General features: G+C 38.1%; 1 protein-coding gene across 1 annotated transcript; it reads left to right on the top strand.

The window, feature by feature from the left end:
- Nucleotides 1–605: 605 nt before the first annotated feature.
- LOC100890905 (adenosine receptor A3-like) lies at nucleotides 606–10,439 on the top strand. Its single transcript, XM_030991241.1, has 3 exons — nucleotides 606–1,271; nucleotides 8,204–8,413; nucleotides 10,422–10,439. The coding sequence occupies exons 1-3, from the start codon at nucleotides 606–608 to the stop codon at nucleotides 10,437–10,439; spliced, it is 894 nt and encodes a 297-aa protein (XP_030847101.1).
- Nucleotides 10,440–12,003: the final 1,564 nt, after the last annotated feature.

Here is a 12,003-nt window from a genome sequence, read left to right as displayed (position 1 = left end):
AAGGTGTGTAGAAGCAACAATAAGCATGTGGCATAGTCCCGATACATTCCTTTAAACTTAAGGAACCTGAACTGATATTAGGTTTAAACGACTAAGGTATAGTTACCTGCGATCGTCTAATACAGTGTATTCTAATCTGATTCTAAACTGGAAAATCCTCGTTTTGTAGATTGTGCCATCATTGTTTTCAGGAGAATACATGAAGGGACTAAAGCGATCCTTAGCCAACCTGCATCGCATGACATTCGATTAAAAAAAAAACGTTGAGTAGGGTTTAGGTCTTCTATACCTACTGCTGCAATGGACTTATCAGCCGTAGATTACAGTCATCGATATTCATCAATCAAAAGTTGTAATCGACTTTGGGTACTATAACTGAATACGTCAGCTTGATGAATGTTTGGAGACTGATTATTACTTCGTGGTCAATTCAAAATATCATTCAACCCTGAACATAACTTATACTCCAGTTGTCTTTCAAAATAATTCGCTACGATTACAACTCATCACTGATTTTGATAATCAATTTAAATCAAGGCTTTAGCGTTGCAGATAAATGTTGAGAACCTTGATTATACCCACAAAGTTAAAGATATCAAAATCAAATGGCAAACACAACGTTACCGGGTTTTTCTTCTCCTACAACGATTACTTTATCGGGAGATCTTGAGGAAGGCCTCAATGAAGTGCCTTCCATGCCATGGATGACCATTGCTTACTACACCTGTGAGGTGATCCTAGGGGTCTGTGCAGCCGTTGGTAATGCCACCATAGTGTTAGCTGTAGCTGTCACCAAGAAGCTCCACACCATACCCAACACCTACCTGGTCTCACTGGCAATTACCGACTTCTGCATGGGTGTTGTTGGTATTCCTTCCCTGCTGCTCGCCCTCAACGGTTACCCAAGGAACTACGGCCTCTGCATGACGCTTCTGACCATCGTCCTATTGCTCGACCTGTGCTCCATGTACTCTCTCCTGGCACACACCTTCAACCAGTACTACGCCACTTGCCGACCCTTCCACTATTCAACCATCACCACCCCGAATCGGGTGATACTCCATGTGTTCCTGGCTTGGGCTGTTCCGCTCTCCATGGCTTTGGTCATGCCGATGGGTTGGAACAACGGTGATGCTACCAAGGATCTTTGTGTCCTGATCGAGATTGTCAGGATGGACTACCTGGCCTTCCTGTTCTTTGTCGGTATGATACCACCGTTTGTCGCTATGTGCATTATGTACCGCAGCATATTCAAGGCCATCTCAAAACAGGTAAGGTGATTTGATAAACACTAATAACCTATGCGGAATAACCGCCTCTTAACTCAACAAGATCAATACAACAACAACATAATTATACATGTACCTCAGATATACATTTCTTATTCATACAATATGGTCCATTTGAGATTTAACCTACCTCCACACATTTAGTTCTATTTTCTAATACTGTGACTCTTTTACCTTCCCAGTTTTTCTTTATCGTTTTAAATACAGTTAAAATATCCGAATGTTCTTTTTCACGATATGTAATTATCGCCAGTCTGGCGTTTGATGTTCTCCTTTAAGCCATACGAAGATTTGTACATATCATTGATTACTACGAACTGTTTATGTAAAGTACACTGTAAAACATCTATAGTGGTGTATAATTTCAAATAGGACAGCATTGGTCCTCTGGATTTTTTCATGTGCTGTTTTCCAATTAAAACCAAATTTTACAAATAAATTGATTTTAATTATTAAAAGAGAAGCAAGGACGGATTCATACATCTGTTAAGTGGCGAGGGGAGGGAGATGGAAATATTACCTTGATTTCTGAAAACTCTCAGACAGGCAAAATCCAGAAATAGACAACCGTTATGTGCACTCTTTCAAAACGATTGGTAAATACAACCAGTTTAATTTTGTAAAATATAACCAAAAGAACCCATTAAAATGTGTACCAAATAAAACAGAACTATCAATTTAATCATGAAAATCGCTAATTTCCCTAATATGCTAAAGGAGCATTTAGTCTAAATGTCTTGTTTGCACTTTCCCCCTTTTTATATCCCGATTCTTTCTTTTATATTTTAGACTAAAGTCACCTTGCTAGCTGTCAACAAAAATGAAATGGTGGTTTAGAGGGTCCATCATTATGTCTTTCCTTTTTTGCCGATTAGACACAAACAGCGAATATTTTAGCATAATCCGTTGTTGACACCATGGGTGTCGATCCCGGGGGGATGGGGGATATATCCCCCCCCCCCCAAATATTTCAGGTGGGGGATGGCCTGTACAATCATCCCCCCCCCCAATAATTCACCATAAAAAAAATTAAAAATGAGGAGAAAAATTAATGATGAAAGCCAGATGGGAGTAGTTAATGGTTATTACTTGCAAGATGACCATCAATATACACATGTTGCTATCTCATTTTCATAATACATACGTAAATGAGACAACCGTATATGAGACAAGAATATATTTAATTCTCGTCATACGGCTTCATCAGGAATTGATGAATTTATTCAATTTATTCAATCAACAGCATCATAGAAATGCAGGGCGCCAAATGCTAAGCCGAAGCGTCAAAAAATAACGAGCTAAATGTTAAGCGCGAAGCGAAAAAGTGCAAAACAGTAGAGAGTGGAAGAGAGAGACAGAGAGGATACAGACGCGTAGCCAGGGTGGCAATGGGGGCGGTCCCCCCCCCCCCCCCCCAAAAAAAAAAAAAAAAACGCCGGCCAAAAGAGAGAGAGAGAAGAAAGGAAGAGGACGTAGGAAGAAAAAAGATTAAGAGTCCAGAACGGTACAACGAATCGTCATCTTTCTCTAATAATTTAATGACACGGTAAAGCTTCGCGCGGGAGGGGGAAAATGAATATAAACAAGGACTAAGAGTAATAATTTATTGAACCGTCAAAGCTTCCGCGCTTCGCGCGGTAGGGGGGGAACTGCATTCAGACAAGGACACGAAGCCGACGAGCGTCTTCTTTCTCTAATAATGTAATGAAATGCGAAAGCTTCCGCGCTTCGCGCAGGGATGGGCTAAAATGAATATAGACAAGGATTAAGAGTAATAATTTATTGAACCGTCAAAGCTTCCGCGCTTCGCGCGGTAGGGGGAAAACTGCATTCAGACAAGGACACGATCCGACGAATTGTCTTCTTTCTGTAATAATGTAATGAAATGCGAAAGCTTCCGCGTTCCGCGCAGGGATGGGCGTTAATGAATAAAGACAAGGATTGAGAGTAATAATTAAATGAAACGTGAAAGCTTCCGCGCATCGCGTGGGAGGGCGGGGGGAACTTGACTCAGACAAGGACATGATACAACGAATCGTCTTCTTTTTCTAATAATTCAATGAAACGTGAAAGCTTCCGCGCTTCGCGCGAGATGGGCGAAAATGAATTCAGACAAGGAATAAGAGTAATAATTATTTAAAACGTCAAAGCTTCCCTGCTTCGCGCGGGAGTGGGGGGAACTGAATGCAGACAAGGATTAAGAGTCGAGAACAGTACAACGGATCGTCTTCTTTCTCTAATAATTTTAATAATGAAACATCAAAGCTTCCGCGTTTCGCGCGGGAGGGTGGGGAGAACTGAATTTAGACAAGGATTGAGAGTCGAGAATGGTACATCGAATCGTCTTCTTTCTTTAATAATCTAATAAAACGTCAGAGCTTCCGCGCTTCGCGGGGGAGGAGGGGGAACTCCTTCATCCCTGCACCCAACCCCCTAGGGAGCGCGCTTCGCGTGCTCACTACCGCCCCCCCCCCCCCCCCCAAAAAAAAAAAAAAAAAAAAAAAAAAATGAAATCCTGGCTACGCGCTTGGGGAGGGGTAGCAACCTGCCACACGCTTCTACCTCTTGGTTGCTTTGATCCATTGCCAAAAATATTTTGGCACCTATCATCCCCCCCAACCACGGATACAAATCGACACCCTTGGTTTACACCTGAAGATTGTCAGACAAAATATGCACAAGGGAACAATTTATTATTAAATCATCAATCATGTTACAAATTGATAGTGCAACTACCCTTTTTTGTTTCTCTCTCTCTTTCTCTTGTATATTGTCTCCATAATCATTTCCTTAGCCATTCTCTTCTGTCGAAGGCGTAATATCTTGTCTAAATATCCCCCGAAAGGACATCTACAATCGAGTATGACGTTGGCAACTTGGCATTGTTTATTTTGCATGACATTGCATGCACCCAACAACGTTATACAACCCTGTGCCATCAGATAGATGAATGTCAGTGAATAATCAATGACACTTAATTTAATAAAGACACATCTCAGGTGTACTAAAGCCATTATCGCCTCTTAATTGATGACTATAATGCACCAAGTATTTGACAGCATAGGTGAGCGGGTACCTGGGAGAGTAATGAACACAGATTTGGACATGTTATAAGTAGTGAATTGCATTGCTCTTGAATTGTGTACCACATTGTGTTAGGCCTACTGTGTGTTATATCAATTACAATAGCAATGGCGTAATGAGCCGGAAAATTAAGGTGGCTGATCTAGGAAGGATTTGTTTATGTCTTAAGCACGAGGATAGAATGTGGCAGTGGTAAACAAAGTAAAATAAAATTATCTTTCTTTCCTCTTTCCTTTTTTTCTTCCTTTCTTTCTTTCTTCCTTTCTTTCCTTCTTACTTACTTTCTTTCTCTCTATCTTCATTCCCTTCCCTTAATTCCAATTTCTTGTTATTATCATGGAACTTTAGAGGCGGTAGCAACCATAACCCCCCCCCCCCCCCCCCCCCCCTCCCCTCCAAGAAAAAAAGTATGCCGGTAGTGATATCTATATAGATCAAATTATCGATATTGTATAGAAGAAGACCAATTTGCTGTTCAAAAAATGGGGTAAAACCCTTACACAGTCGGAGTTGACTTCTTCTTCTTCTTCTTCTTCTTCTCCTTATTCAATGATGAAAGGTTCACTCCTTTCATTTTCCTCTTCATTTTTCTATATAAAATTCTTCCCTGAGTTATTTGATATGGAAAGGAGTGCATTCTGTGATTTTCTTACTTACAATTCTTCATGATTTGCGCAAATATGCACAGTATCTGGTAGCTTTATGTCTATACAAATTTGAACTCGATTTTTAATTGATGCTGAGTGGAGGACTTATTCGTACGATATGACGAGATCCTTCTCATTTTTCGCCTTTTGAAATTTGTGAGCTATATTGGGCGAAAAGGAAACAAACCTTTCAATTTAAGGAGAATGAAAGCATGGATGGTTAAAGGTACTATGTCCCATTTGCAGGCCAAAAAATGAAAAGGTTAAATTCCAATGGCATTTGAACGATAATACTAATTTAGAACTGCCCTAAAGAAAGTGGGGCTTGAAAAAGTCTTCAAATGGGAAAATAACGACTATTAGTTGTCAAATCGACTTAGGAGCTATAGAGCCAATAAGTAACAGTCTTGATTTTCAGACCATTGTACCGAATGGCCATACGTTTTATGCTGCGCAAAGATTCAATCAGTTTAATTTTGGCCATCACAAGAAGTGGGTTATTGATGTAGACAAATGCTCATGTACCCTTTACAGCTCATTTCATGTATGTTATTACCAGAGAAGAAAAAAAGACAGTCAGTCACTCAATAGTGTCTGACAGTGAAGTCTAGCAAGTAAACAGGTTTCCTTGCATAATTTGAATATTAGGACACTGCTAACGTTTAGATTTTACAGATAGGACATACATGACATATTCATAATTCCCGCAAAGTTCTACAGAATTTGAGGTTGGCTGCAAAAGGGACATAGTACCTTTAACAGAGTCATCACGGTGATATTTTTTTTACTCTTCCATCTCCTATTACCTCTATTTTTCTTACCTCTTTAGGTATCACTCTCTTCAATTTTCTCTCAATACCATCAATTAGTTTTGAATTTTCTCGAAGTTTTCTCTCCTATTTACATCTATTTGCTTCTCTCTCTCTTATCTGGTTTTCCTCAACCCTGTATTAAACTGACCTGTGTCACCTCCAACTGTGGTGTGTTTTCTATTTCCTATTTCCTATGTCTTGCACAATAGTCATGTACAACTATGTTAAAATGATGTATATTTAAATTTGTAAAAATACTTAACTGTTTTCAGTGCAAGATTATTCAATACTGGTGTTAAAGGTACTATGTCCCATTTGCAGGCCAAAAAAATGAAAAAGTTAAATTCCAACTGCATTTAAAAGATAATACTAATTTAGAACTTCCCTAAAAAAAGGTGGGGCTTGAAAATGTCTTCAAGTGGAAAAATAACGACTATTGGTTGTCAAATCGACTTTAGGGCTATAGAGCCCAAAAGTAATAGTCTTGATTTTCAGACAATTGTACTGAATGGTAATACGTTTCATGCTGCGCAAAGATTCAATCAGTTTAATCTTGGCCATCACAAGAAGTGGGTTATTGATGTAGACAAATGCTCATGTACCCTTTACAACTCTTTTCATGTATTTTAACCAAAGAAGAAAAAAGCCAGTCAGTCACTCAATAGTGTCTGACAGTGAAGTCTAGCAAGTAAATGGGTTTCCTTGCATAATTTGAATATGAGGACACTGCTAACGTTTAAATTTCACAGATAGGACATACATGACATATTCATAATTCCTGCAAAGTTCTACAGAATTTGAGGTTGGCTGCAAAAGGGACATAGTACCTTTAAAAGGGTTGTCATGAAGCCGATCAATGTCAAAATTCGGTAATTTTGCAAAGCCATTGTGTTGCAGGAAACGACCCTTCCATCAATTTGTACAAAATTATGCGTGTGGCAAAAAGGCGACCTTGCGCATAGGCGAAGAAGGAACCTAATCAATATGTCTTTGAATTATCGATGTGAAAAAAGAGACTATTATTGATGGCAGCCATTCTGAAGTGCCAGCAGTGTTAAGTCTGACAGACATGAGCGCTATACAGAAAACCCACTATAATTATTACTATTAAAGGCACACTGTACTACTTGTAGCTACTTGCTCCCTCTATATAGAAAACTTCCCCAATCGGTGCCTGTTGGTCCCCCATGATCCTCTTTTTCTTATGTTAAATGAGAGCTGAGTTAATGAGATAGCCACCTGTCGCAGTGACCTCGCTGGCTCGCTGGGTGGTCTAATCCCTTCTAGCTCAAGTAGTAAAGCCTGCCTTTAAATAAAACTAATGTTTCTGGTTATACCACCCGAAAAATGTTCATGGTCATGTAAGTTTTGTCCTGACGACTGCTTCACACTATGTTCACCAATCAACGTTGAGACGACTGTGGGTGCAAAATTTTAATGAACATGTTATTCATAGCCATTTAACTTTGCAGAATTCGTCAAAAAATATAATTTCTTATGTGAATGAGCTAAAGCTTAGCAGAAAAAATAGATTATTTTGACCATATTTCATATTATTCATGATAATGAGGTATTTCTCCGATTGATGCCTTATAATCCTCCCAGACGCTTAAGATCATCCGATTCTCTATCGCTTGCTGTTCCGAAAGCTAAGAAATCATGGGGGGGATCGATCATTAGCACAAGCTGGACCTCACCTATATGGAATTAATTACCACAACATATTCGTTATATTTCAAGTGTAGATTGCTTTAAACATGCCCTCAAAACTCATTTGTGCAAAGCGGCTTTTCAGTAGATTTAGAGTTACTTTCACATGTCGTTGTTCATTTTTGTGTATTTTTGTGTGTATTTTTGTGTACTTATAATTTTTCTTCTCCATGCGCCTCGAACACATTAGTCATGTGGAGTTGGGGCATTACAAATACTCTATATTAGTATTATTTATTACTATTTAACCTCCACTTGTTATTTCTTGGGCTTCATTTATCAAATTTCCATTTGCAATAGATCTACGCTTTATCATTTTTATCACGTGTAGTGTGGGAATTCGGTTTTCAAGTGGAAAAAGGTATATTTAGATAATGGAGGACAAATTCAAATTCAACTTTCTGTTTGTAAAGTGTGGACCTACAACCCCCCCCCCCCCCCTGAGCGCACGAACATACACAAAACACACCCACACACTCGCACCAAAACAAAATTTGTATAATGATGCATTTTGATAGGTGCTAAGAAGAGAGTTAGGCATTGGATAAAGATTTGTTTCGATTATACAAAACTTTGTTTCTATTATGCATTTTTTTACAGGTACATATATATTTTGAATATTTTGATCAATTCAAAACTTCGTGTTTTCTTTCTTTTGCAGCTGCACCAGTTGGAGGATTTGGAGAAGATAAGAACCCGACTGCAGGTTGCAGCCCCATCTGAAGGCGCCTCAAAAAATGGTCCTTCAACCGGTAAAGATCACCCTGAAGCCGACAATGCGAAAAACAAATCGGCCGACGTTTTGGCGTCGGGGATTTCACGCCAACCAAGCATTGATAAAAACGACAGGAAGGACAACGGATGTGGATACGCTAGCAACAATTGTGGGAAGATAGGTAGAAAAGATAATGATGTTAATAAAAAGGATGGGAGCGCTCGCAGCGTTCCAAATTCATTCAAACGAGTCGAAGCCGAGCGCAAGAAAGCGATCTTCTTTTGCTTTCTGATGCTCTTTCTCTTCTTTACATGGTGTCCAATATTCACTCTAGACAGCATCATAGCTTTTGGTATAGTCCCAGGTATCAACCAACATCTCCTTAACTTAACTGTTCTTTTGAGTCACTTCAACAGCGCATTTAACCCCGTTATTTACGCGCGCAAGAGTGAGTTTCGGCTTGTTTTTAGGCGATGGTGGGCTAGAATTACGTGCCGAAATCGCCGCGTTCATCCGGATGGTAGTGGCGTGCATTCCTTGTCAACCGTAAGCGGAACGAATCAATGTCTGACTAATTGAAATCAAATTTACTCGCCATGTTTGTGTAAATATAACTGAAATCAGACAGCTGGTGTGAAATAGGGTGCAAATAATAAGCTCGTGTGTATAGTGGCATGAAGTATGGCGATAGATTATGGTGGTAGAACTCTGGATGCTATTATAATGATTATTGTATAGTTTAAAATGTGTATATTCTTGTATCACTACGTTTCGCACAGATTTGTCTTTGTACATTGCAGACGAAATTGAGATTCAATGTTGATTTCAATGTATTTCTTTATATCAACTAAAAAAACATGGTACAGAATTACATTGCAACAAAAAAATTGAAAAGAAAAAATCAACTCAAAATAAATATATGAATTCCCCTTTCAAAGATCCCCGTAGACGTAACTATCTTAGAAGTAATAGATTTAGGTGTTAATTAATTAAGTGTTACGGTAATCCACATTGCTCCTATATAATACCTCATCACTTTTGTTAATATGATATCATTTGTATCACTGTCATGGTATGAGTACTTATTTCATTGTTGTTGTTGTTGTAATCATTGAAACACAGATTGACAACTCTATGACGTATATACGATTTGTTTCATAAAGTGGTTGCGTAAAACGGTAATGCTATATCTAGAGTATGCAGTAGCGGCATCAAAGACATGGGACAGCATCCCTCTTTCCATAAGGGAAATTACCTCTCTTGCCACCTTCAAAAGATCCCTCAAAACTCACCTTTTCCCCCAATGATCTATTTGGTACACTTCCTGTACTGTACTTTTTTGTCCTCTTTTCATATATTTGTATTTGTAAGCGCTATGGTACTTATTGTGTTTAGCGCTCCTAAATATTCGATATTATTATGTGCATGATTAAACTATTTTAGAGGAAATGGAAAATGTCTAATTTTTCTAGCTACGGCAAACGGTTTCATTAGTTAAACACATGTAAAATCTAAGATGTTAATTAATAAGTGTTAAGGTAATTCAAAGTGCTCCTAAATGCCTCATTACTATTGTTGATATTGTATCATATTTATCGCTGCCACTGTTATTAGTACCGATGTTATTGTTGTTATTGTTAATTAATTGAGTGTAACGGTAATGTTATATCATATATATATCACTGACACTATTATATGTGCCAATTTTATAGTTGTTGTTGTTGTTGTTCGAAACACAAATTGATATCTCTATGACGTATCTTCCTCTTTCATTTGCACTGTCCGGATAATTTGATTTTTTTTTTTTTCTCAACATTATTACTGATGAAGTAGTTGATTTGTGTCATAAAGGGGTTGTGTACAAACGTATTTGCAATGGTTATATCAATGATGCATGCATGATTAAAACAATTTAGCGGAAATAGAAAAAGGCTTGCTTTCTAATTACGGCATATGGTTTCAAGGGTTAAATACGTCAACAATCTAAGACTCCTCCATTCATGAAACGGTAAAAAAAAAAATGTTTTAAATATAGCAATATATCGATGGAATATAAGTAGCTGCTTGCAACAAACAAAGAAAGCATACTCACTTATTTATGTATAGCATGTATATAGGATTGTGAAGCTAACTGAGCTCGTTTTACTATTTTTTGTCTTTTTAGGGTGGCACCAGCAGCTAGTTAAGTTTTCGTTTAGTCCACTTTTTCTTTTCTTTTTTCTTTTTTTTTTGGGGGGGGGTAGTTTCTAGGAGTATACCTATTTTTTCCTTTCCTAATTGTGTTTCTATAATTATGTTGGTTTAGACAGTATTTACTTATCTGTTGTCAATCCCTTAAGGTGTATAATATATTACTCTTTTTCTCTCCACGTTAAAATCGTTCGGACATGATTCATTCGCTGGGTTACTTGTACTCTCAAATAAGCATCCATGCATGTTTATTGTCTGTTTTGAGCCAGAAGGGCATTATCTCATATGCTTTGATACAGATTTAATGCTCTTTTGGATAAGAAAAGACGATATATAAGCTTTCTATTAATTGCCCCCCCCCCCCCCTCTCTCTCTCTCTCTCTCTCCCCCTTGTTGTGTGAGAACAAGGCTTTTGGGGTGGGAAATCAAACAATTCAACCCCAGGCGCGGTACTACTAGAAGATTTTTGTTATGGAGGTAGAGCTTGAATTTATAAAATGGGGGTAGAGCCCCATTCCCCTTCCCAGCTCCCCCCCCCCCCCCTTATAGAATCTCGACTCTTCATCCGTCATTATAATTATACCGGATGCCAACTGCCAGTCATCTAATCAAGCATTAACTTTCATTCATCTTTACAAGCACTTTCGCTTATTGACAAATCCACCTCCCGGAAAAGCCATTACTATCACATCTTTATATTGGAAATGATGCGGTCTAGCTCGAAGAGAGTGATTGCAAAATGGAATGATGAACATAGAACACGCGCTTTGTTAATCCAAAATAGTGTCTATTCAATAACGATTAATATTCTCAATAAAGTTAATGGACTCCCATCTAAGGAACTCTCGTTGTGGAATGAATTTTTGTGTGTACAAATACTTCCTGCGAATTCCTGCGAATTTGAATGAAATGATCACGATTTCCAAAAGTACATTGACTTGTTTTTTTTATGATGTTGATACTTCCGCTTTTAAATTATTTGTTAGGCGTTTATTTCCCCGAGGACGAAGATTCCGCCCAACGAAGCCTAAAAGAGATAAGAGAGAAAGTACGTGTACCTTTTGAACCCTGCTTTGTTCCTGAAAATCTCAGATGATTATCGCTGGCAGCCTACAAAGTGGTTCAGTGATACAAAATCTTTCTCTCGTCATACCTGAAATATATTGTTGGTAAGGACAAAGATGATTCAAATGTACCAATCACCCAAACTTGTTTTTGCTCTTGATTTTATATAGAGCTCCATTTTGCTATACACTATACACTGTATTCAAAATATGAGTTTCAAATGTTAATTCTACAATGAAGTTTTAATTGTAGTTCAATACACTCTCAGTATATTTGAAAGTGATTTTTTTTTTTTTTTTTTTTTTTTTTTTTTTAGTAGACTGGTCTAGCCTCTAGGCACCCCTACGTGCTCATGATATAAGGCGCACGAGAAACTTAAGACAGACTTGAGTTTCTTGCGCGGGGTTTTAATTATCCTTTTTTTCTTTATACCTCTAAACCCTTAGCATATCAATCGATTGCAGAGTAAAGGTTTCTTAGGTTGATTATAT

Source organism: Strongylocentrotus purpuratus, unplaced genomic scaffold (genome assembly GCF_000002235.5).
Source record: "Strongylocentrotus purpuratus isolate Spur 01 unplaced genomic scaffold, Spur_5.0 spur5_scaffold_2, whole genome shotgun sequence".
Taxonomy (NCBI): domain Eukaryota; kingdom Metazoa; phylum Echinodermata; class Echinoidea; order Camarodonta; family Strongylocentrotidae; genus Strongylocentrotus; species Strongylocentrotus purpuratus.
The sequence above is the reverse complement of the archived record's forward strand: the minus strand, read 5'-3'. Positions and strand labels throughout refer to the sequence as shown.